General features: G+C 41.6%; 1 protein-coding gene across 3 annotated transcripts in view; it reads right to left on the bottom strand.

The window, feature by feature from the left end:
• The window catches only part of DOCK2 (dedicator of cytokinesis 2), a 433,847-nt gene that overhangs the window by 336,657 nt on the left and 71,008 nt on the right, over positions 1-26,182 (bottom strand). For all 3 annotated transcript variants that reach the window (XM_050794630.1, XM_050794631.1, XM_050794629.1), the window contains exons 16-22: positions 23,219-23,291; positions 23,003-23,106; positions 21,023-21,206; positions 20,777-20,874; positions 18,928-19,017; positions 17,758-17,858; positions 16,426-16,560 (exon numbers count right to left, since the gene is read on the bottom strand). In XM_050794630.1, the coding sequence (XP_050650587.1) occupies positions 16,426-16,560; positions 17,758-17,858; positions 18,928-19,017; positions 20,777-20,874; positions 21,023-21,206; positions 23,003-23,106; positions 23,219-23,291 (785 nt within the window). The remainder of the gene's footprint in view (positions 1-16,425; positions 16,561-17,757; positions 17,859-18,927; positions 19,018-20,776; positions 20,875-21,022; positions 21,207-23,002; positions 23,107-23,218; positions 23,292-26,182) is intronic.

A 26,182-nucleotide genomic window follows, 5' to 3' on the forward strand; every position in this document is an offset into this window, starting at 1 on the left:
GTAGACTTCTAGGGTTTAGGAGAGGTCACATTCTAACACTTACTACAATGGAGAGGCACTTGACTATTACATTAAAACATGTCAGAGGCGGAAAAGTTGATAAAAGAAGAAGGTCCCTGACCCAAACAGGTGAGCTTTAAAATCCAATGCTGCATTTCAGGTACCAGACTCTGCTGACCCAGCTGTGTACACCTGGCCTGAAACCAGTAAAAAGAGCCGTCACGTTAGCCCAGGAAGAAAGCCACGAGGGGTGATATAAATAAAAACTCAAAAATCATGGACTCGCAATTCTAGAAGAAGGGCAGTGATATGGTTTCGTTCCACATCCCTGCCCAAATCTCCTGTCAAATTGTAATTTCCAGTGTTGGGGGAGGGACCTGGCAAAAGATGATTGGATCATGGGGGCAGATTTCCTTCTTGCTGTTCTCATGAGAGTGAGTGAGTTCTCACAAGATCTGGTTTTTTAGAAGTATGTAGTACTTCCCACTTGGTTCTCTGTCATTCTCCCTCTCTCTCCATCTCTCTCTCTCTCTCTGCCTCTCCCCTCTGCTCTGCCATGGTAAGGCATGCTTGCTTCCCCTTCACCTTCTGCCATGTTTATAAGCTTCCTGAGGCCTCCCAGCCATGCTTCCTGTACAGCCTATGGAACTGTTGAGTCCATTAAACTTACTCTTCTCTTCATAAATTACCCAGATTCAGGTAGTTCTTTGTAGCAATTGAGAACGGACTAATACCGGCAGCTTTTACTTGGCTCAAGTAAGTGTGCTTAGGGTCTCCATAAGATAAGTTATTCAACTAATGAAAATGTGTTTTTGTTATTGTGCAAACGACTGTGCTGAGCACCTACTATGCACCAGCCACTGTGCAATTAAGGAATTTATACAAAGAAATAAAAATTGACATCTATACATGTAAAACAGAAACTGTGATATGTACTTCAAACACAAAATACGTGGGCAATGAAAAGGTAAAATAGGGAGCTTTGACCTAGCCAGAAAATACAGGGATAGATTCCCTGAGAAAGTGATTCTTGAGAGGACACAGGAGAGAAAAATAAGAGAAAATTAGGTGAGAAGGAAAGGGAAGAGCAGTCCAGGTTGCAGGAACAGCAAGTGCACAGGCCCCACAGCAGAAGGGAACTGAATCAGGGGAGCTGAATGAAAGCCACCAATTCCACAGTGAAGAAAGACCTCTCCTTTCACCTAGGGAAGTCAGGTCAAAGGGGACCAGAGGGGCTACAGGGCCAGACCAGGAGACCCTTGCAGGACACATTAGGTCTTCTACCTAAGAGGAATAAAAAGAAATAAGACGATTTTAAGAAGGAGAGTACTGTGATCCAATTTGAACTGTGGAAAGATCGCTCTGGCTGCAGGGTAAAGTTTAAAGACTTCCATTCCTGACAGTATGGTGAACAAAATATCCTGGAAAACCTGTCAGTGAAAACAATTACCAAAGCTGGATTTTAAATATGAGTCACTGAACTGTCAAGAAAGTAAGGAATCCACAGAGGACAAACACAAAGCAAAGCGGGTCTCTGGTTACGTCAGAGCAACGCAGCCAGCTTTGCTCTGAAGGCATCTGCCAAGCCCTCATGTCCTTAAACTTCTATTTTGATGCCTGCCTGGGGAATAGAAGAAATGAGATCAATCCTAGGACCCGCATATTGGAGACCCTCATATAAAGCTGGTTTCCCAGTTTGTTGCATCTTCTTCAAAATGGAGGAAAAGAAATAAACCTATTGCACAAAAGGAAACAGGAAGGAAATGCCCTGGTCTTTGATGCTGTGTGTAGAAGGAAAACATATCTCCATTGAGAATTCTTAACCACAAGCCAGTCCTAACCTGTGGTTTCTTTTGTTTTGTTTTGTTTTTTTCCCCAAATTCATGTTCCTTGCTTGTATCCACAAAAAGAAATTTTAACTAATGAGGTCTCTGTTTGGTATTGCCCCAGGTGAATGAAAGAAGGAAACTCTGATTTTCTTTGGAGGAAAATTAAAAACTTTAATTAAAATATATATACCAATTGATGAAGTTCCAAGGACAATTAGCTTCAGGAAATAATAAGAACAGCAAAATGCATAAGGAAGCGGGGTCACCCAAAACAGAGAGGCAGAATGAGATCCCACAAAGACTCCCACTACTGGAATTATGCAACAAAGTATACAAACCCAGCACATTCATTATGCTTCAAAACATTAAAAAGATGCTTGAAAATATGATCAAGAAACAAAATATTATAAAAACAAACAATTAGATTTGAAAAAGAACAAAATGGAGTTTTTGAAAATAATATTGTAATTGAAAGAAAAAACTCAGACAGTTAAAGAGCATATTAGACAAAGCTAAAGAGAGAACTTGGTAAGCTGGAAAATGGGTTTAAAGAAATTAGGCAGAATGAACCCAGAAAACAAAAACGACAGAAAATATGAAAGAGAATTTATGAGAACTAGAGAATATAATGAGGTCTAACATATGCCGATTGATATTTCAGAGAGATGATAAAATATACGGAGAAATGCGAATATTTAAAAAGGTAAGAATAATCATCTTTTTGGAATTATTGGTATTAAATATTCAAAACTTCAAATCCAGGAAAACTAACTCCTAGTAACATAAACAAAATCATTCCTAAGTACATCATGGTGAACCTGCAGAACATCAAAGAGAAAGAGATGACCTTACAAACCACCAGAGAGATAAAACCAGAATGCCTATAAAGAAACAATAGTAAGACTAACAGTTAACATTAACAGTAGATGACAGTAAACAAAAAATGAGCTATAAGTCTATACCTAGAAAAACTTCCTTTCAAGTTTCAGAATAAAATCAGATAATTGAATTTGAGGGATTTTACCAACAGAATTTCTTAAAGTTAATTCTACAAGATTAACCCCAGAAAGAAAGTAAGCAAATACGAAAGGTCTAAGATAAGAGAAAGAGTGATGAGCTTTTTTTTTTTTATCGTGGTTAAAAACATAACATAAAATTTACCAAGTTAATCATTTTTAAGTAAACAGTAGAATAGTACTGATGAACTTTTATTGGTAAAAACATAAATACTAACTGTTTAAAATAATATCTAGAATGTGGAGTTATTTTTAGAAAGTAAAACTAAAATGCAGCATAATTCTAGCATAATATTTAAGAAGGAGGTGACAGAGCCTTCTGAAATCTTATTACACAGGGAAATGTTAAAAATGCAACTTTAGGCTTTACTCTGTTAAGTATGTATGATAAAATATGCAAGTAGCCACTAATAGTATTAAATACAGAAAGTAACTTTCAAACTAATGAAAGGGAAAAAAGGAAATGAGGAAATGGAAAATAATCCCAAAAAAAGAAAGGGAGAAAAAGGACAGAAACATTTGTTTATGTTGCTAGAAGTTAGTTTTCCTGGATTTGAAGTTTTGAATATTTAATACCAATAATTCTCTTATCGGTGGTGTGGAGGATGCCAGCTAAAATGGTAGAAATAAATTCAAAATATCAGTCATCACAATTAAACCTATTATCTCTCCATAATGGACATAACTATTGACTTCCTTAAACTGATGGAAAGCATCTACAATAAATATCCAAAGCACAATATGTCTTACCATTTCTATTCAACACTGACCTAGACTCCTAGCCAGTACAGTAAAATAGGGAGAGAAAGAATTAAGATTAGAAAGGGAGTTACAAAATGTTCTATATTTATAGATACTATAATTGTCTATTTAGGAAATCCAAAAACCTTTATAGAAAATAGACTGTAGGAAGGCAACAATGGATATAGTAAGACCACTGGAGAAAGCGAATACAGTAGTCCACATGTGAGAGGGTAAGAACATGGAATAGGAGGTTAGCAGTAAAGATGGAAAGATATAGGTAAATTCAGATACATTTCAGGGAGAAAGGTTTGAGACTTGACTGTGGATCATATGTGGAGTAACAGAATGAGGTGTCAAGAACAAGTCCCGCGGATCACTAGGTCAGGAGATCGAGACCATCCTGGCTAACACGGTGAAACCCCGTCTCTATTAAAAAATACAAAAAACTAGCCGGGCAAGGTGGCGGGCGCCTGTAGTCCCAGCTACTCGGGAAGCTGAGGCAGGAGAATGGCGTGAACCCGGGAGGTGGAGCTTGCAGTGAGCTGAGATCCGGCCACTGCACTCCAGCCTGGGCGACAGAGCGAGACTCCATCTCAAAAAAAAAAAAAAAGAACAAGTCCCTCTTTTCTGTCTCATGCTACATGCTGGTTTGTGGGTCAGTGAGATAGAGCACATCATGAGTTTGATTCTGGATGTTAGCTTGGAGTTGCCTTTGATATACTATAAAAGAATATATCAAGTGATTGGATATATGGATCTGGAACTTCGTGAAGAGGTGAGGCTGGATTTCTGTGTTATCTGCATAGAAGTGATAACTGAAGCAATGGGCATGGGTGCATTCAGCTAGGGAGCGGGAAGCGAGTGAAAGGAGGAACCAAAAGCATTTACGACCTCCAGAGAGAAAATAACGGTATGAGGAATACAAAAAGAGTTCTGTGTTAGCGAGCCAAGGGAAGAAAGTGATTCCAGGAAGAGACAGAGGTCAGGAGAATAAAATGCTGTGGCTCATGCTATTTAGGGTATTCTTAATTGTTAGCATGAAGTATTATCACCTGTGGCTCATTCACAAAATATGGTTATTGTTTTTGTTTTGTTTTGTTTTGAGATGGGGTATCTCTCTGTCACTCAGGCTGGAGTGCAGTGCTGCAATCTCGGCTCACTGCAACCTCTGCCTCCTGGGTTCAAGTGATTCTCCTGCCTCAGCCTCCCAAGTAGCTGGGACTACAGGCTGTGCCACCATGCCAGACTAATTTTTGTATTTTTAGTAGAGATGGGGTTTCACCATGTTGCCCAGGCTAGTCTCAAACTCCTGAGCTCAGCAGATCCTCCCACCTCAGCCTCCCAAAGTGCTGGGATTACAGGCATGAGTCACCACACCAAGCCCAAAATATAGGCAAGCTCTTCATTTTATCACTCCTAGGGCACTCAAGACATGCAAGTTTGCCCTTTCCCAAAGAATGTCCATCTGATAGGAACTCAGGAAAAAAATAATTAATACCCTTTAGCCCAGCAAATTATACTTTGGAAGAACCTTCTTCTGAGGAAAAGTACACTTGTGCACAAGAATGTACCTGGGCACAATGACTGCTAATAATCACATCAAATGGCTTTGATAGCATCTGTTACTTTGAGGAATAAGGATCTGTATTAGTCCGTTTTCGTGTTGCTGATAAAGACATAGCTGAGACTGGGCAATTTACAAAAGAAAGAGGTTTAATGGACTTACGTTCCATGTGGCTGGGGAAGCCTCACAATCATGGAGAAAGGCAAGGAGGAGCAAGTCACGTTTTACATGGATGGCAGCAGGCAAAGACAGAGCTTGTACAGGAAAACTACAGTTTTTAAAATAATCAGATCTCATGAGACTCATTCACTATCATGAGGACAGCACAGAAAAGATCCACCCCTATAATTCAATCACCTCCCATTGGGCTCCTCTCAGGACACAGGGGAATTGTGGAAGTTACAATTTAAGATGAGATTTGGGTGTAGACACAGCCAAACCATATCAGGGTCTTTAGGCCCATACATTAATGCAGTATTGAGAAGTGGCAAGGCTGGGTGTGGTGGCTCACACCTGTACTCTCAGCACTTTGGGAGGCTGAGGTGGGAGGATCACCTGAGGCCAGAAGTTCAAGACCAGCCTCAGCAACATAGTGAGACTGCATCTCCACAAAAAAATTTAAAAATTAGCTGGGCATTAGTCCTAGCTACCTGGGAGGCCAAAACAGGAAGATCACTTGAGCCCAGGAGTTCAAGGTTACAGTGAGCTGTGATCATGCCACTGTACTTCAGCCTGTGCAGCAGAGCAAGACCTTATCTCTAAAAAAAGAGACAGAGAGAGAATGGTAGCTATAATCATATACTTAAAATTTAAAAAAAAATTGTTCAAAACTGTAACAAAAAATTCATGGTGGCTAAAACATAAATGGCTCTTAAAAATAGTAAGTGTGGTGACTGTAGAACAAAAATGCTTAACGGATGAGCAATTGCTAGAACTCTAGGGATTGCTCACTGATTTGAGGAAACATAGGATGTCCATCTTCCATCTAGCCTGATTAAAGAATGGACAGTTTATGTCCTGTGTATCTTATGTGAGGCAACTAAAGAGATGTGTAGAGGTTGCAACACACATGTGGTCCATGACACAAACCCTTCTTATCACCCAAGTATTATACGTGCTACCTGACATGCAAGCATTTTTAGTTAAATGCCCTCTGAGGACTTTGCAGTGTGCCTAGAATAATCCCTGAATGATAGCCTCTGTCTCGCTCTCCAAATTCATCTTTCTCCTGTTCTCCACTCTCCAAATTCATCTTTCTCCTGTTCTGCCCTGTGCTCACCATACATCCCCCAGCACCAGTCTTCTCCAACTTTCTGAAAAGCTTCACCTTGTGAGAGCGCTTGCTCATCATAGCTTTCCTCCCTGCACCTCCTTCTCCCATCCAGCACTCAAGTGGCTGATTCATTTGCATCTTTCACATCTCGGTTTACGGGGCCGGGAGCAGTGGCTCACGCCTGTAATCCCAGCACTTTGGAAGACTGAGGCAGGCGGATCACCTGAAGTCAGGAGTTCGAGACCAGCCTGGCCAACATGGTAAAACCCCATCTCTACTAAAAATACAAAAATTAGCTGGACATGGTGGTGCACACCTGTACTCCCAGCTACTCGGGAGGCTGAGGCAGGAGAATCACTTGAACCCAGGAGGCAGAGGCTGCAGGGAGTCAAGATTGTTCCATTGCACTCCAGCCTGGGCAACAGAGTGAGACTCCACCTCCAAAATACAAATAAATAAATAAATATCACATTTTCAGAACCCTCACAATAACACTCTGAGGTAATCCCCACTTTAGACCAGGAAACTAAGGCCCAGAGGTGAAGTGACTTTGCCCAAGGTCACAGTCACTGGGATTCAAACCCAGGCAGTGTGGCTCCAGAGCCTCAACACTCTGCTATACCCTGTATTCCGCTACCCCCTACCCTCCCCACCCTTGTCTCAGCCACACACTTGCTTATTCCTTCACTGGCATTAATTACCGTTTGAAACGACTTGGTTTATTCATTTCTTTATGTTTTTCCGTCTCCCCCAGTATAATATAAAGGCAGCATGTGGCAGACACTCCGTATCTCTTATTCACTAGAGTCTCCTAGCATAGAACTTGGCCAAATAGTAAGACTCAAAAGTGATTACTGAATACACGAATGAATGAAATCAATGTGTCTCTGTAGCAGGCTATATGTCTCTCCTGTATGTGGGAGAGTAGATCTGCCAGGTGGAGGGACCAGTTTAGAGACTTGAAGGACAGTGACTATATGTGCCTCATGATAAAGTCCTTTTCCATCTTCCTTCCACCCCAAAGACACAATAAACAGCAAGCCCAACAAATGAGCAATATATTATTTTCTACTAAGGAAACAAATTCTCCTTCGGGGTGATGCCTGCCTCAAGTACATTTGACGAAGATCACAAAGTACATCTAGTCATCCCAATTGCACTCAGCATCCCTGACAATTGTGTTAGCATGGCAAATTTCACCCCTCTGGAAAACTAGACCCTTCTTATCTGGTATGTTCATATTTCGTTACAGGGGATTTGCAAACGCAGTTTCTAAATCTATACGTTTATTCAGTAAATTGCTCTCCCGCCCAAGTCATTCTCTGAGCAACTGTCAGCCTCAGCATTTGACAGAAACAGCCATCTTTGCTCTTAGGCAAGGGTTCAACCAGCAATCTAGCTCCCAGATTTCCAATAATGAGTTAACAACCAAAGGAAATAGTTTACCAGTTCAACCTAAAAGAATGAATATCTGTGTCCTCCACAGCTTTTCCCTTAATTGTCTACAGCACAGGATAGCCTCGTTCTGCACCATTTAAAGGGAGGTGGAAGTAGACAAGACCAGTGTCTTACACTTTGCTGTGAGCAAAGTACGAAATTTTCCCCAGACTCTGAAGGATGGATGGGGGAAGTCAGTCTAGGACTACACCCTGGAAAAAGACAATCCAAATGCAGGTAATTCACAAACAGATAAGAGGAAATCAAATGCACTTCAAACCCTGACCCCTCTGCTTTCTCTGATGGCCTCTGGACTAGATGTTAGGAAAGATGCTAAGCTGGGAAAGGGTTGGCTAACTCAACAATGACCTTCTGTTGCAAAATATCATGCCTCTAATCAGTTTCCATTCCCATGGCCTCCCTGTAGCACCTGACACTGCCGACACCCCCTCCTTGAAACACTCTCCTTCCTGGTTCCTGGAACGACAATCCTTTCTGCTTGTTATCCTATATCCCTAATCCAGCTTTTAGTGGGACCCTCTTTTCACCCATCCCTTCAATGGGCTGACTCCCTGGGTTTCATTCTGAGTTTTATAGTATTACTCACCTTGTGCTATAGCTTCAAATGTCTCTTTGGATCACTTTTGACCAAAACTGTGTCTCCATTCTCCTGAACTCCTAATCTGTATCTGTATCTAACTGCCTGCTATACATTTTCATCTGGCTCTGCCAGTAAACACCTCAAATATTTTATGTCCCAAGCCCACTACACTATAAAAACCCACTACTCCCCTGTATTTCTCATGCTGGTTTGCAATGCCAGGACAAATGGACCAGAAAGTCGAGTCAGATCATCTGGCTTGGCCCTCTCCTTGAATTCCACTCCTATATTCAATTAGTTCTGGCCATCTCCTCATCTGTAAACCCTTATCTTCCTCCTCTCCTCTTCCACAGTACCACCATGATTACCTTAGTTCAAGAGCTCTTGCCTGAATTATTGCAACAGCTTCACCATTGATAGCCCATCTCCATCTCTCGCTTTGCATCCCGTCTTCCACGACCTAACCTTTCTTCCCCAGTACTCTATCTACAACGTGAATCTAATCATGTTAATCCCCTGCTTTAGCACTTCAGTGGCTCCCCACTGCCAAAAGCAGCAGTTTCCAAACTGCTCTTAGGAGAAATTTGGTTTTTTCCATTTTAAGCATGAAACTCAATAGATGCTTATTTATTTATAAATGATATCCATCTGCTAGTCTAAATTAAGTATTTATAAGTTTAATTTCTTCATGTGAGATAAAATAATTTTAACATTGTTATCTGATCCCAATGGCTAAGTGTGTACACCTATTGGGGCACTCACTGTGTGCTCTCTGAGAGTAAAAGGTAGGATCTACATCAAAATCCCCCTGGATACAGGATGACGTCAAGCTGCTGGCTCTGACAGTCAAGGTGTTTCACAATTCAGCTTCAAGCCTCCTCTCCAAATGCCTCAGGGCCCCTCCACCACCACGGCTTCATCCACTAGCTACTCTTCCCCACAAACATGCTGTTCATGTGTGGGCACGGCACAGCGGCAAGAACCTCAGCTTGGGTGTCAGATCCCTCCCCGCCGACGTCTAGAGTATGACCTGGAGTTACTTTCTGTACCGTTCGGAGCCTTGTTTTCTCTTTTATATAATGAGCATCATAATACCTATGCTTTGCATGGTTGTTGTATTAAGTGAGGTGGAGTTTTTAGAAAAGCACTGCAGGGCCAAGCACAGAGTGGGGGCTTCATAAATGCTACTGTAGAGTAGCAGGAGTCATTGGAAGTTCTATTTCATAGATTGTATTTAGAACTTGAGAGTCTCTTTCGTCCCATGGGCTGGCTCCTTTTCTTTTCTTTCTTTTTATTTTTTTATTTTTTTTATTTTTTTGTTGTTGTTCGTTTGTTTGAGATAGGGTCTTACTCTGTCGCTCAGGCTGGAGTGCAGTGGCACGATCCCAGCTCACTGCAACCTCCACCTCCCAGTTCAAGCAATTCTGTCACCTCAGCCTCCCCAGTAGCCAACGCGCCTGGCTAGGCTGGCTTCTTAAATACATTTCAATGTCTAGTTTGAAACATCACCTCCTCTGAGAAGAATTACTGATCCTCCCAAGGTAGGGTTTGTCATTCAAATCTGTCTGCTCCCACAAGAACCATTTCCAGGGCTCCACTGTGATATTGCATCACTGATCATTGCTTATCCCAGGCAACTGTGATTTGATTGCTGGGATGCATGTTTATCTTGTCCACTACATTGCCAATACTTGAGGAAGCCTGACTTCCTAATTTCAGGGTCCTCATGACTTAACAAAGTGCCTGGCACATAATAGGTGACCAATAAATGTTTACTAATATTTCCATAGGCAAAGGGAACAGAGAACTATTTAAAAGTTCATGCACAAGACTTCATGACTAAAACACCAAAAGCAAGGGCAACAAAAGTCAAAATAGACAAATGGGATCTAGTTAAATTAAAGAGCTTCTGCACAGCAAAAGAAACTACCATCAGAGTGAACAGGCAACCTACAGAATGGGAGACAATTTTTGCAATCTACCCATCTGACAAAGGGCTAATATCCAGAACCTACAAAGAACTCAAACAAATTTACAAGAAAAAAACAACCCCATCAAAAAGTGAGCAAAGGATATAAACAGATACTTCTCAAAAGAAGACATTTATGCAGCCAATAGACATATGAAAAAATGCTCATCATCACTGGCCATCAGAGAAATGCAAATCAAAACCACAATGAGATACCATCTCACGCTAGTTAGAATGTCAATCATTAAAAAGTCAGGAAACAACAGATGCTGGAGAGGTTGTGGAGAAATAGGAACACTTTTACACTGTTGGTGGGAGTGTAAATTAGTTCAATCATTGTGGAAGACAGTGTGGTGATTCCTCAAGGATCTAGAACCAGAAATACCATTTGACCCAGGGATCCCATTACTGGGTATATACTCAAAGGATTATAAATCATGCTGCTATAAAGACACATGCACACATATCGTTTATTGCGGCACTATTCACAATAGCAAAGACTTGGAACCAACCCAAATGTCTATCAATGATAGACTGAATTAAAAAATGTGGCACATATACACCATGGAATACTATGCAGCCATAAAAAAGGACGAGTTCATGTCCTTTGCAGGGACATGAATGAAGTTGGAACCATCATTCTAAGCAAACTATCACAAGGAGAGAAAACCAAACGCTGCATGTTCTCACTCATAGGTGGGAGCTGAACAATGAGAACACATGGACACAGGGTAGGGAATATCACACACGGGGGCCTGTCAGGGGTTGGGGGTTAGGGCAGGGATAGCATTAGGATAAATACCTAATGTAAATGATGAGTTAATGGGTGCAGCACACCAACATGGCACATGTATACCTATGTAACAAATGTGCATTTTGTGCACATGTACCCTACAACTTAAGATATAATTTTAAAAAGGAAAAATAAATAAATAAATAAATAGCTCATGCATATGCACAATTTCATGTTATAATCACACAACTCACTTAACAGTTGACAAACCACTTTCACATACGTTCATGAGAAAGGCTGTTTAGCTTTCCCTGAGTACTGCGGCAATTCATAAAATAAATAATAAATTAAAGAGAAGTCACTGTTTGATGATATCCTTTTGGTGACAGTTTTCTCTTTCATCCTGATCTGATGCCAAGCTAATGCTATCATAAAATAGTTCCATTAACTGCAATTGTTCAGTTTACTAAGCCATTACTGTCTTCAAAAAGTGAAATTATATTCAAAACCAAAAAGAGGCTTACACAGAAATAAATGGCATTAACATGCTAACAACTTACATGCAGAAGAAACAGGAATCGCAATGTCACAGACATTTCAGCTCATGCTCGGCATAAACAGATTATTACATTTTAATATTTATTCATACATGAACAATAAAAACAAATCACACTGGCAAGTACCTCTGAGTTAAATTCATATTTGTTTCAAAAGGCAGAGGCTTATGTGCTCCCTCTGACTGCAAGCTACATTGACTTGCCCTGAGCTTTATTCAGACAGTCTTGCTGCCTAACATATTCATGACCTGGAAGGTAAACTACTATATAATATTTACATAGGAAGAAACTAAGCTGGTGGGAGGGGATAAGGTGGAGGTTGATTGGTAGGGTGGCACGGAATAAAGAAATATGCAAATAAGAAAAAAAACAGAAGGCAAAAGAAAGTACCAGAAAGCTGGTGTCTGGGTTCTGGACATTGATGCTGAAGGCAATTAGAGAAAGGGCAATCATGTCTGGCACTGGGTGAGGGGAGCTAGACTGGAGGTGTCACTGAGCTGCGAATCATGCTCCTAAGATGCCCTTGTTAATGCAGTGGCAGCTCCAGTGGAGGCCAGTGGAACTGTGCACACCAGGGCAGGCTTTCTCGGCTCTCGGGGGTAGGGAGCGGAATGAAGCTTCCAGCTGGTGAAGCTCCCATCAAGACACAGAGTGCAATTTTTCCCTCCCGAACCAGTGCCTTGTTTCCAAGGAGTGTGAGCTCACCCGGCCTGTCCTATGTCAACTTTTCTTTATTCATTCCCTGGGGATGAAGATAAAGTCACAGTTGCCTGGATAGCTTCACTATAACAGCAAGGATGCCTTTCCTGACCACGCCTGCTCCCGCTCATGTTGTGGTTGCTGTTGTTGTTGTTGCTGTTGTTGTTGTTGTTGTTTGCTGAATTCCTCCTGAACTCAGGGATGGTACCATGCTTCCTAGCACTGAAACCTAAGCAGCCGTGTGCCTCTCAGCAGCCGCGGATGTCGCTCAGTACATCCACCCCTCCAGGCAGAGTCGCCCTCCCTCAGGACAGCCCCTCAACATGGCCAGCCGGACTTCACACTTGCATGGCCCAGAAAAAATGACCAGGTTCTCACATTTGCTTCATCAGATGAGGCAGAGTGCAAAGCCTCACTATGCTGTATTTCTTAGCTGTGTGATCGTTGAGCTTGAATCTAAGCCTCAGTCTCCTTCTTTGTGAAAGGCGGCTATAAATGGTGTCCAATTTCATACTTAATGAGCTCTTACTGTGTCATAGTTGCCTTAGTGTACCGCGGTGTACAAAACAGTCAAAGGTTCCTGTCCTGACAGAGGTGACATTCTAGCAAGAAAGGGACAGTCAACAAAAGCATGATTATTATATAGTATGCCATGTTTAGTTCTATGGGGAGAAAAAAAGACCAAAAGGAAGAGATAAATCAGCAGTGCATGGGACAGGGGTTGCAATTTTAAATAGGGTAGTGAAGGAAATGTTTGAGCAAAGATATAAAAATGGTGAGGGAGTCAACAAACGGATCTGGGGAAGAGTGCAAAGGCCTTTAAGTAAGGAAGGAGCTTGAGCCACAGCAAGTCCAGTGTGGCTGGCACAAAGTGAGTGAGGAGTAGTAGGAGATAAAGTCAGAAAATGGGCTACTCTGTAGAATTTTTGTGGAGACTGCTGAAGATGATACGTGAATAACCATGTATACTGGCTATGTGACCAGCACTGCTCTAAGTAAGTACCTTACATCCATTGGGCTCATTTAGTCTGTACAACAACCCTGCATGTTAGGTACTATTATGACTGTGTTACATACGAGGAAACTGAGCTTTAGGTAGATTAAATAATTTGCCCAAAGTTGTAAATGCTAGCAAATGTAATGGCAAGATTCCAACTCAGAATTCACACCCAAGCAGCCTTGGCTCTAGAGACTGTGCCTTTCACCTCTGAGCTGGAAGTTTCTCATAAGCAAATGAGCTGGGGCTAGGGCTGGTGAAGGAGGAGTTTGTGGAAGGCAGAAGATCGGGGTTAAATGGAGATGGGGGAGGAAGCAAGACCCAAATAAGCAGGTCTGTAATAAGAGCAGAAGGCAGGATGCAAAGAAAAGCCAAGCATAGCAAGCAGAGGCCAGAGACCTGGGCACCACAGCTGCTCTGGCCAGAGAGGCCTGACTACACTCAGAGGAAATAAGAGCAACACACACAATCAGGACTACCCAGTGAGGGCTAGCAGTAGACCAAGGTGAATTCCTGGGGCCAGGAGAGTCCCACACTGTGGTCCTCAAAAAGTACAGACACCTGGTAAAAGTTATCCCTGCCTCCAGAGAAATAAACAGTAGAAATCCTATACTTAGGATAGTATAAGTAGTAAGTCAAATTTTAAGCTTGAATCAAGACCCTGGAATTTCTTCTTAATAATTTAAATCTGGGTTTTAGAGAAAAGCACCCTTGCTGTTTCTCCTAAGTGAAAACATGATACCAGCTAACATTTATTAAATGTATGAAATAAGTACCAGATATTGCATGGAGCACTTTGTACCCATAATCTCATTTCATCATTGAAACACAATGAACTGGTTTATCCCCATTTATAGATGAGGATGCTGAGGCTCAGAGAGGCTGATTCAATCACTAACCCCAGTACTTATAGGGGCAGAGATACCACTCTACTCAATGTCTGTCCTGCATGAACATCTGCTCATAACTATTACTCCATGCTGCCCCCTGTACTCTAGCCTGGGGCAGCATGAGGATCTGTGAGGAGCAGAGACAAGTGGGAGCAACTCCTGTTGCAGCACCATGTTCTGGTTCTTCTCTCTTTTAGAGAGTTATCCTAACTCTGCAGTCTGATTCTCTGTGCCTGTCAGTAGGACAGGGAGCTGCTTAGTGTCCATCACATGGAACAGGGAAGCACAGTCTGCTCCAAACTTTGTGTAATTCCACAAGCTCAGAAACCTTGGGGATCTGCACAGTTGGTTGTCTGAGCTTCAGGCACTGCAAGAGGCTTTGTAAAGAAGCTCAGTCCTTGAAAATGGAAGGAAAAAATGGAAAAAAGGAAGGAATGGAGGGAGGAAGGGAGGGAGGGAAAAGGGAAGAAATACAGGAGAGGCGAGAAGCAATAAAATAAATACACCAAAAGGAAGAACTGAAGAAAATCTCTGATAAGTAGAAAAGACATATTCTTCTTACAGATAAAACATTCTCACTTGGAAGATGGGATAAGATATCCTTGACTTTTACGCTGTAACTACAATGTCTGAATTCTTGAACTCCTCCAACAAAATCACTCTTAGACTCACTGGAGTCTCCTATTGGTTTTCCCAAATCACTGACAAGTATCTCTCAAACCTAGAAGAATACCCAACTCAGACTTGACTAAATGACAAGCCACAGGAATCTGAAACAGACACTTCACTTTCAGAATGACCTAAGTACATTTGTTCTGTGGCATGGTTCAAGACGCTCACATCTTTCTATTCATCACCTGAAATCTCAAAGAATGTGTTAAGAGAATCCCAGATGATTGCCTGTTTCAGGTGCACTGTCAAGTATAAAGCTTTAACAGCCCATCCATTGTCATGATCATAATCACAATGATGGTCTTTTTATTTTTTTGAGTCAGGGTCTTGCTTTGCTGCACAGGCTAATTGAAGTTTGTTTTGAGAAGTCATCTCTCCAACATAACAAGTCCACACCATAAGTGACTGACCTGACCACGACTCCAGGAATGCACACGTGACCACAACTACACAAGACCCAAGACAGTTCTTGACACAGGATTTTGCTAGGACAACAAGGAACGTAGAGTTGCTTCCACTGGTAGAATGTAAACTTGAGGATTCTAGTGGCCTCTGCATTGGAAAACTTGCCTCATAAGACAATCAACAAAAAGAGGCAGAGTCCAGATTTAGACAGACAAAGACTATCCCAACAACACTGAGCATCTGGACTCAGCCATGCCTGAGGCCGACTACACCCTTGGTTTTTCAATGATGTGAAATAAAGTCTCCTTTCTCCCTAAGTCAGTTTCAGTTGAGTGTTCTTTGTTTGCACTAAGAATCCAGACAACACTCTCCTTGAATATTTTTCTTATTTTCCATCACACACAACAAACCTGATCACACACAAACAATCCTCTATCTAACTTTGCCCTATGGCCAGGATGAACATGAATTGTTCTTTTGTAGATTGCATTTCAATGCCTTCATCTCCAAAGCCCTTCAAAAAGGCAGCTGGCCTCTGTGATACTGACCATCAAAATCTTCTAAGGTACTCTAATGCATCAGTTCACTTTTTGGCTACTAGGATCTCAAGGACAGACAGGTCAACTGCAAATACCAGCTTACCGGCCACGTATAACCTACAAGAGCCACATAAACGTCAAACTCCCTGAGTTCTGCCCTTCCTGCCCTCAGGCCCTCTAATCTTGAATATAGATTCCTGGAAAATGTTCACCGTATTTCAAATCAAATGAAGAATGTTAGATGAAACACAGAAGAGCCTCAAATCACATTTACTGGATAAAACATAACTCTGCAACATGTTAAGATTTCTTTTTTTTTCCAAATGAACTTAGAGGTACGATTATTACATATTCATTACTCTCTAGGTTGGATTCTTGAGCTGTTTTTGATCGACAGCTGGTTATAATTTTTTAAACGAGTTTCTCCTACAGTAAAAATACTGTTGTATCCCAGAGGAATTGCAGAGCTAATCAATCACTCTTACATAACAAGTACTCACTGTGAAAATAATGTCCTCGACCGAACAATGAACTTGAACACATATTCCAAAGCCTTCAGCGTTCTTAAGATTGGCTCACATTGCTCCCCTCTGCTGGAGGTATCCAAGTAAGTCTTCAGCACTGTCATCAATTTCCTGAATAAGGGATAATATTTTCTAAATACATCTCTTTCATCATGGTAATTAGTTTGCTCAGTAAATTATAAGGCATTCAATCAAAGGTTAAAGGTGGTAGTAGAGCCAAGCTCACTTACTCGTCTGTAAGCATAAAAATAATTCTGCATAAAAATTATATTTATTACAGGGAATTAATAAGTATTTCCTGCTCATAAAAAGCCAGCAATGAAAAAGATAGGGAGGAAAAAAAATATTTTGACTAGGAAAACTAGTCACAATCAGGCTACAAGTGGGAATAATGGGGAATAATGGTGGCAATAATGTCTTTTTTTTCAGCTTTTTCTTTCTATAGAACATGTTCTTGTAATATCACAGAACTCTAAGTTTGCTTAGGAACTTTCTATGTTTCTTCTTTACCATAGGGCAGACTTCAAATTACTTGGCCTGCCTTTCAAGGCCCGTTCACAATCTGGTCCCCACCAAACTCCCCAGCATCAACTCCTATCTCTCACCCTCTCCCTGCACCCAAGCCAGACCGAGCTACTTGGCATGTGCACTTTCTTCTCTGTAGCCCTTTTTTTTTTTTCTTTCTTTCTTTCTTTCTTTCTTTTTTTTTTTTTTTTTTTTTTTTTTTTTTTTGAGATGAGTCTTACTCTGTCGCCCAGGCTGGAGTGCAGTGTTGTGATCTCTGCTCACTGCAATCTCCATCTCCCTGGTTCAAGTGATTCTCCTGCCTCAGCCTCCTGAGTAGCTGGGATTACAGGCTCCCACCACCATGCTCAGCTAATTTTTGTATTTTTAGTAGAGACAGGGTTTCACCATGTTGGCCAGCCTGGTCTCCAACTCCTGACCTCAGGTGATCTGCCTAGCTTGGCCTCCCAAAGTGCCGGGATTACAGGCGTGAGCCACCATGCCTGGTCTTCTCTGTAGCCTTTAAGTCCTGGTGTCCACTCAAGAAATGAGAACACACAAGCTAAATGGATGAATAAGCAGTTCCAGGTACCACTGCAACCATAAGGCATTCATCCAAACCTATGGGTATTCCACATTTTTAATGATATCCAAATAACCCAAGCATAGGTTAGATTTTGTTAGAGAATGGAGAGCTCACACAGATTAGTGACAAAAGAAAATTACTCAAGTTCTTGTGCCCTAGGCATCCTGGCAGGGCAAGAAGGTAGTAGACAAGAAGTCCCCAGGTACACAATTACTTACTTGTAAGCCAAGGTTGCACTGAAATGCTGTTGGATGTAAGCCTCCAGAACAGTGTTGAAATGCTGAAATTTCCGGTCTGCAATGAGTCCTATTATGTAAATCTGAGGAAGATGCAAGGCAGCAGTATTTTCAGGGCAAACCCAGGGCAGGAAGCCATCTTTACCTGGCATAATTTAACCCCCATTAAAATCCTTTGCCTAGGAATTAGCTCAGTAATACATAACGAGTTCTCTTTATTAAAGTAGCATCTTCCCCAAAAAAGCGTTTCATGAAGTGTGCTGCAGGGTGTTCTAAGATGAACAGGATTTCATGGTCAAATAAGTTTTGAGAAATGTCAGGTTATCATTATCAGACTGTCTTCTTTATTGCAAAACTTTTTAGAATCTTTAATATACTTATGTACATTGTGAATCTCTAAAAGGGTCATGCAACATTCAACACTTCCCTAAATTAATTAATCGAAGCATATATTTGTCATGAAACATCTTTTCTGAGAGCTAGCATTCTAGGGTACTCTCTGAGGAAGCACTTGATTAAGCCACCGTTGTCTCTCAGTAACCTCTTTAAAAATGCAAATATCCATGACACGAGGGGTTAACACATAAAAACTTTGTTGGGCACTGATTCCCTAATGCAGATGTTCCTTATGTTTATTTTGAGAAAACACTGAGAAAATCTGAGTTGAGATATGGAGAGGACAAAAAGACAACAGGGGAGGACTAAGAAGATTTGGATGGTATAGCATCATGAAAAGTTCTGGGTGGGTAGGAGAAATGTAATGATTAGCGAGTTGGAGGAAATGGGGAGAAAAAGGTGAAAGGAAAGCTAGGAAACATTTTGGGTGCTTTACAACCTAGCCAGGGACCAGCTCCCAACATTGATGGAAAGCAGAGGCAATCATTTACAGTATCCAGCCTCATGTACCTTCAGCCAGCGTCAATCTGACATCAGCATTTAAAATTCCCCTTTCACCACCATGCCTCATGCTTTCAAATGAACTGGTAAGAAGCAAAAGGAAACAGCAGCTCATTATTGGTCTTGGTGCCAAACATTACAACACCTCCAAAGAATTCATGAAAAAGGCCATGAGGGCCACGAGTTCTCAGTACTTTCACAGTAAGACACACATTAATGCCTGTTGTCACTAGACACTTTCCCCCTCTCTCTTACCAAGGCATCAAAGACAAGGATGTCATATTCATCACTTTGAGAATGCTCCATCATGATGTTGAAGAGGGCGTCCAGAGTATCCTGGAGAAACTGGAAGAAATAACAAAGGTTACACTATTTCAGAAACAAGACACAGTGCAGGTGACCCAGCAATCCCACTCCTGAGTGTCTACAAGAGAATGAGAGCACACATCCACCACATGTCATGCTCAAAAGGTCTAGAGTAGTTTTACTCATGACAGCCAGAAGTTCGAGGAACCCAACTGCCCATCAACCCCATCAACAGCAGAATGGATGCACAGATGGTGGCATTTTCACACTAGAGAATACTACACAGCTGGACTAAAGTGCAAACTACTTCCACAGGCAGCAATGAGGATGATTCTCACAAGCATTATATTCAGTAAAATACATGAGGCAGAGAAAGTACACTCTTCACTACTCCATTCTTATGAAATTTAAGAGTAGGCAAAAACCCATCAACGATGATGGTAGACAGGACAGTGATTACCCCAGGGGACTACTGGCTGAGAAGGGGTAAGAGGGAATCTACTATAATGCTAAAAATGGCCTGTATCTTCTTCTGGGTGGTGAGTACACATGGTGTGTACGTGTGTAAAAATCCATTATGCTATACTCTTAAGAAAACTGCTCTGTATCTATTTCATCATATGTATATCATATTTAAATAACAAACTTTAAAAAAAAAAAAAGAATGCAAGAGGAAGACAACAAAAGTCTCATTTCTTCCATGACTTCTCCAAGCTACCAAAAGGCTATAGACTTTATAAGTGGTGTCTTGGGGAGTTACTCTGCCATTGCTGAACGAGGTAGATGGGAAGTGGTATACATTTACAGCATCTGGAAATTCTACTACTGCTTCTCCAGGTAGAGGCAATTAAATAAAACTTGATTTTCCTCCCTCCTAAGGGATGGGTCAATATTTCCTATAATGCCTCAAAACACATAGCTGCCATATAAAGAAGTTTAATCTTGGAATTTCTAACTGTATCATGGAAACAAGATCTCCAGGACCATTGGGAAACACTTGTCCCAATTCATAAGGCTGGAGAGAAGGGTTGCTTTAATTAGATTTGCACTTCAGACACTTTCTATTCTCCACTACCATGTGGATGCAATAATACATCTGACATTTGCATTGTTTTCTGCTTATTTCACTTAAAATGTAAGCCCTGATGTCTTTCCCTTTCTCATCTTTAATACATAATGCTCTCCAAGCAGCAGAAACCAAGAATACTTTTTATTTCTAACAATGATGTGTGGGTAGTACTAAGAGATCATACTACTATATATATATATATACACACACACACATACATATATATGTATGCTCACACACATACATACATATATATGCATATACATATATATCAACATATGACAACAAAAATAATTAATAATTACCACTTATTGAACTTTGTTTTATATGCTTTGGTTTAATTGTTGTGTACTATGTGTAAGCGACTATTGAGTAAGTTTTAAATATTATCACCTTGAATGTTCATAACAGCCCTGAGAACTATGTCACACTTATATTATCACATAAAGTTGGCAAGTGGGAGAGCTGGGATTTACACCCAGGCTCATCTATTTCCAGAGATTGAACATAACCATTGTCTTCTGGCACCCAACATTCAGTGCCATTGAACCAAGTCACTCCCCTGGATTTCCCAATAAAGATTCCTCAAGGCAACTTGGGAGAATGTGTCCCATTGTTGGAAGAAAAGTTTCCTCATGTCCTTCAATACCTTGTTTCTCCCCTGAAGCCACCCACATGGAGAGTTCTGTCACTAGTGTAAGAATACAAACAAAATGAAGCCCCACTGACCTTCACCACTTCCTCTCCATCCACAATCTTCAACTTTTCTAAATTCTCCTGTAGCAGTTGAGGCTTCATACGCCACTTCAGCAAACCCAGCAAGCCCACTAAAATAGAGTCCAGACATTCAGAAGTATCATTACTGGCCTAACTGTCCATATCAGGACCTTCTTGGGCCTGCAAGCACATGCATACGCGTGCACACACACGGACACACACACTCCCCACAGACACAATTCTTGATGACCCCATTACCATTCTGAGTGAGCTTTGTGGAGCACACCAGGGTGGAAATGGAGAACACATCCCGGGAGCTGACAGAAAGCCCCCCGACGCTGCTGGAGCTCCTGCTCAGCGTGGCCCCCTTGTTTTCCACATGGTGTCGATAAGAAGGAAGGGTCAGGTATGCACTGGCATCCTCCATCTTCTTGCTGTCCCCCTGGAAACAACACTTGGTTACTGTCCCAAGCCAAGGCTTCACGCCCAATGCTACACAGAGTTTGCAGCAGATAAATTAGACACTGTGAAGTGAAGAGAGTCATAAAGAGTGAAGAAAATCATCAGAGATGCAGTAGACATTAGCTTGTGAGGCACGGCTGTTTTTCCACAATATAGGTAAGAATTCAAAGACACATTAATGGAAAGGGGGTTGATCCACTAGGTGAAAGCTCTCTGAACCTCATTAATGGCAAAATAAAAATGGAATCGAAAATTCCCAGACAGTCCATTTTAATTCATCCTTTTTTGAGATCATAATATATGCTCACCAGCAAAATAAGGAATCTAGCTTAAAGAGGAATTTAATGGCAAAGGCACTAAGTAAGAATGTGCTGGGATCTGGACCCTGTTTTGCCATTCACAGGTCTATGCTTTCTTGAATACATTATTTTGCCTCTTGGTGTCTCATTTTATTTTTCATTAGTAAACGGAAGATAATCATCATCCCTACTTCCTAGAATACCTGAGCAAATAATATAGAATAATGCATATAGAATGCATAGCAGAGTGATAGGCACATAAGTGCCTTGGCATGCTAAAATGAATGACTAGAGGTAGGCATTACAGAAGATAATATTTATCTTACTCCACACCAGGAGTGGTACCAAGTGTTTTATATGCCTTGGTTCATTTCATTTAAGCCTCATCACAATCATATGAAGCAGATACTATTATTATCCTCGGTCAAGGAAACTGGGACCTAATGGGGGTAAAAGAAAATTGACTGCAACTGGGCCTCTGACCCCAAGGAGTTCACATTCTGTCAGGGAAGAAGGGCTTTCAAGCCAAGAACTCTATGTGTGATAAATGACAAAACAGAGGCTGTACAGAAGAAAGGGGGTTTTCTGGGAAAGTCAGAGAGACTCAGAGAACAAGAGTACCATGAGATGAAGCCTTGATGAGGCTGTGTTTGCCATGCATCCCACAGGCAAAAGGGCAATTTCAGCCTACAAGGCTAAGAAAGCCAAGGGCAATGGTGTGATCCATGTGCTGGCTACTCAACCTTGCCCTACCTCACAGCCATACACTTGCCTCCAGCCAGGTGCTAGTAGATGTATTCTGTTGTCATAAGAGGGCATGTGGGAAAGCAGCAGGTAAAACCAGACTAACACTTCTCCACGTCTCAAAAACAGTCCAAGTCTCATAATGTAAAAATAAAAATAGTGGAGATCTGCACTCCCTTTATAGTTTAGATGGCCCTTTTGCATGGGTCATCCTAGTGGGTTGTCATAAATATTGCCATAACTGCTTAAGAAAAAAGAAACTGAGACTCAGGAAGACATGTGAGATGAGTACAGGCTTAATCAGCAGCAACACGATCAGGACCACAGGTTTTAATATTTTTCCATTAGCTACAATGCAGCATCTCTCAAACGTTTATTGTACGTCCTCTACACATGCCACAGAGGTCCTTACAGAATCAAGAGTATATAACAGTCATAACGATAACCTTTCTGTACATAACAATAACCTTTTCCATGTATTGAGTTCTTCCATGTACTCATCATTGCCATGTTTACATGTGCTGTCTCATAATTCTCACAATTATTCACTGAGGGCACAAAGATGAGGAAACAGAGGCCCAAAGAAGTCAAGATTTTGTAAGAGGCCACAAAGTTGGTAAACCCTGGTGTGTATGATTCTGGGGTCCCTGCTGTTGACCACTAAGCAATTTTGCCATCACCCTCTTGCTTCCTGCACCCCCCTCAGTGCAGAGCTCCTTCCAACTCATGGTACCTTGAGGACAACCAAGTCATGGAATCCATCGTGTAGAGTAGTCCCATCTTCTTTCATCAGCTTCACATAGGACATGGCAAAGTTCTTTTCTCCTTTATCTTTAGCTGGAAATAGCATTGTGGGGTCAAGAAAGAAAATGATACATGGGCCACCCAGCTATTCCATTCTTCTCCCCTTAGAGGGAGGTGCAGACGTGCCATTCAGTATGGTACTCACATTCCAGAGATGACCGATGTCGAAACATGAATCGCAGATGGATCCTCTGCATGTCTTCAATAGGGACAGCCACCTCAACAGACAGAAACCAGAGCTCAGAACACAATGAGTTAAAGGGCCCTCCCCACTGCACCCCCACTCTTCCACAGCAGCCTGACCATTTAACTGAGAGAGCTGCCTGCTGATTTACAACCCATCCATCGAGCCTGATGAACTGTAAATAAATTACATAAGAACTAGTTATGAAGAGAAAATAAAGTACCAAATGTAATCCATTTGGCAAATTGCATTCCCAGCCAATGAAAAGAGGTCTGTAAATTATAGTGAGGAAAAATGAGTCTCCCCAAATTGATATAAAAGTCACATAACTTTAGCACAGGATTTGATGCACTGCAAACTGCACAATGCACATTTTCCTTACACACTCCAGGAGTTCTGGCAACTGCAGCAGGGCTTAGCAAATTAACAATCGTTGTTGGGGGGTTGCTTGAGGATTCTCATTTATGCAAATTAATAAAAATGCTTTAATCCAATAATATTTGGAAAAACCCTAGGGCTCATCTCACCCTTGATTGGACACATGTCCAGATGCTTTTGATTCCAAGGACACTGAGATAAGACAACAACCCACTGGTCACCTGGGCATCTCTGTCTAGTGAATGGCCCACTGGCATCACTGATTGTGATGCTTTCAGCCTGGCTCTGTGCAGGCCACCTCCCAAAGTCTCACAGCTGCTCTGCAATCTGAGATTCAGGCCAATGCAGAGAAGTTTAGCTACCTGAGAGAAGGACACTGATTTTAAAAAGGAACACAATTTGTACTGTACAGATGCCTATTAAACGCCAAAACAAATGTATAGTTGGGGGAACTTTCTGTTGCAGAAAATGAGAATTGAGCCTAAGGAGGTCCACCATCCTGTCCATGTTTCAGGCAGAGCAAAGGAACTGAGGGCCTCATGGGTAACTGCAGTCCAATTCATCCTTTCCCTGCGTGTTGAACGTTCACTAGAAACTACAATCATGTGGGGTGCTGGTCATGCTGATACAAGGCAGAGTCCTCACACTCAAAGAGTTCATGGTCCCATGTTACACAAGGGGCAATGTGTAACAGCCCTGTGACAAGGGCTAGCAAGGAGATATAACCAAGGTGCAAGAGAGAACAGAGAAGAGAAACCCAACGTGGTACATCAACTTTCTGACCTCAAAGTTGACAAGGTCATCAATTTGAAGGCAATGGGTATGAGGAGACACACTGAGGAAAGTAATAACATGTGTAACACGTGGAGAACTGCTGGGGTTTGAATAGCTATCGCTGAAGAGGAAGTCATGTGTACGTCTTGTGTTTGGAGACAGAGCCCAGGGGGAATAAAGAATGCTGCTAATGATAAGGCAGAGATATTTGAAGCTATGATCAAGCTTCGGTGTTCACTGAATTGATTCCACATCCTTATTCCAATGCAGGTTATTCCTTTCTGCTTAGTGTGACGATCTGGTAATGTGAATATTTGTGGTTAATGTCACTTCTGTCAAGGAATTATCCCAAAAGGGCATCTTTCAGGCATTATGCAGCCTGTGATGGGCTCACATTGGCTTGCAAGCTCTGCCACTCCTCACCGCTGAGTAGAACAGCGCAGCTTGATGAAATGGGCACCACCCACAAGAGGACTATTTGACAATTCCATTTTGGTTACATACTGCACCAAGGAAGGGTGATCAAGGGAACCAAGGTGCTCACCCACCAGGCCTCCATTTCCACTGGCTGACAATACCATCAGACACACACTAGGGGGTCATTTCAGATTCAGAGAGGTGCCTCCAAGGACCCTAAGACCTTACAGATGGTGACTTCTGCTATAACCTAGAGTCAAAGAAGTTCTTTCTGTCACCCTGTACCCCTCCAATATGTTCATGACTGGCTTCAGAATTTAGCTAGATATTTCATGAAGATAAACATAATATATTCTCATATGTTGTTTACAATCACATTGCTTCATCAAGCCTCCTACCTGCTTTGGTTAAAACCAGGAATTTCTAAAATATGTTCAACAGAATCCTAACCCCAGGATATGACGCTAGGAAAAAGGAAAATGCTCTGTAGTCAATGAGTTTTGGGATGTGCTCTGCATCCTTATTTCCTTTTGCAGATCTGCAGAGCACATTTACATCTCAAGGGCTCTAAGAACTTGACATAAGGAAGCCTTTAACTTCTATATTTGTTCTCAAGTTTCTCACATTTGATAAGGAAATGTTATTTTAATACATTTAATATACGATTCTTTTTTTTTCCCCCTGAGACAGAGTCTCACTCTGTTGCCTAGGTTGGAGTGCAGTGGTGCAATCTCAGCTCACTACAACCTCCTCCTCCCAGGTTCAAGTGATTCTTGTGCCTCAGCCTCCTGAGTAGCTGGAACTACAGGCACATGCAACCATGCACAACTTATTTATTTATGTATTTATTTATTCATTTATTTTTAGTAGAGACAGAGCTTCACCATGTTGGCCAGGCTCGTCTCAAGCTCATGACCTCAGGTGATCCACCCAGCCTCCCAAAGTGCTGGGATTACAGGCATGAGCCACTGTACCTAGCCTGAAATGTTATTTTAATAAAAGACCACTTAGTATTCCACAGAACATTTTGCGGGGAGATGCCATATGAGAAGGACCTGGAGGGAGACTTCATCAGATATCTGGAACAACTATATCTTTCCTCTGCCTTCCCCCCGCAACTACACAGAGAGGCGCAAAGCTGCCTGCCACTACCAATTAGACTGCCTTGTAGAGGGGTGGGTAAAAAATAGGCAAGGGTCAAGTGTTTGAAGGGCATCTTGAAGGAATGTAAAATCTAGTTCAGTTTTGCAGACTGAGATAACTGCCAAGTATAATCAGGAGTTGTATTAACTGAATAAGTACTCTCTTCCAAGGACTTGTCTGACAGTGTTATGTGTATTAAATCCTTTTACTTCC

The sequence above is a fragment of the Macaca thibetana genome, chromosome 6 (assembly GCF_024542745.1).
Source record: "Macaca thibetana thibetana isolate TM-01 chromosome 6, ASM2454274v1, whole genome shotgun sequence".
NCBI classification, from domain to species: domain Eukaryota; kingdom Metazoa; phylum Chordata; class Mammalia; order Primates; family Cercopithecidae; genus Macaca; species Macaca thibetana.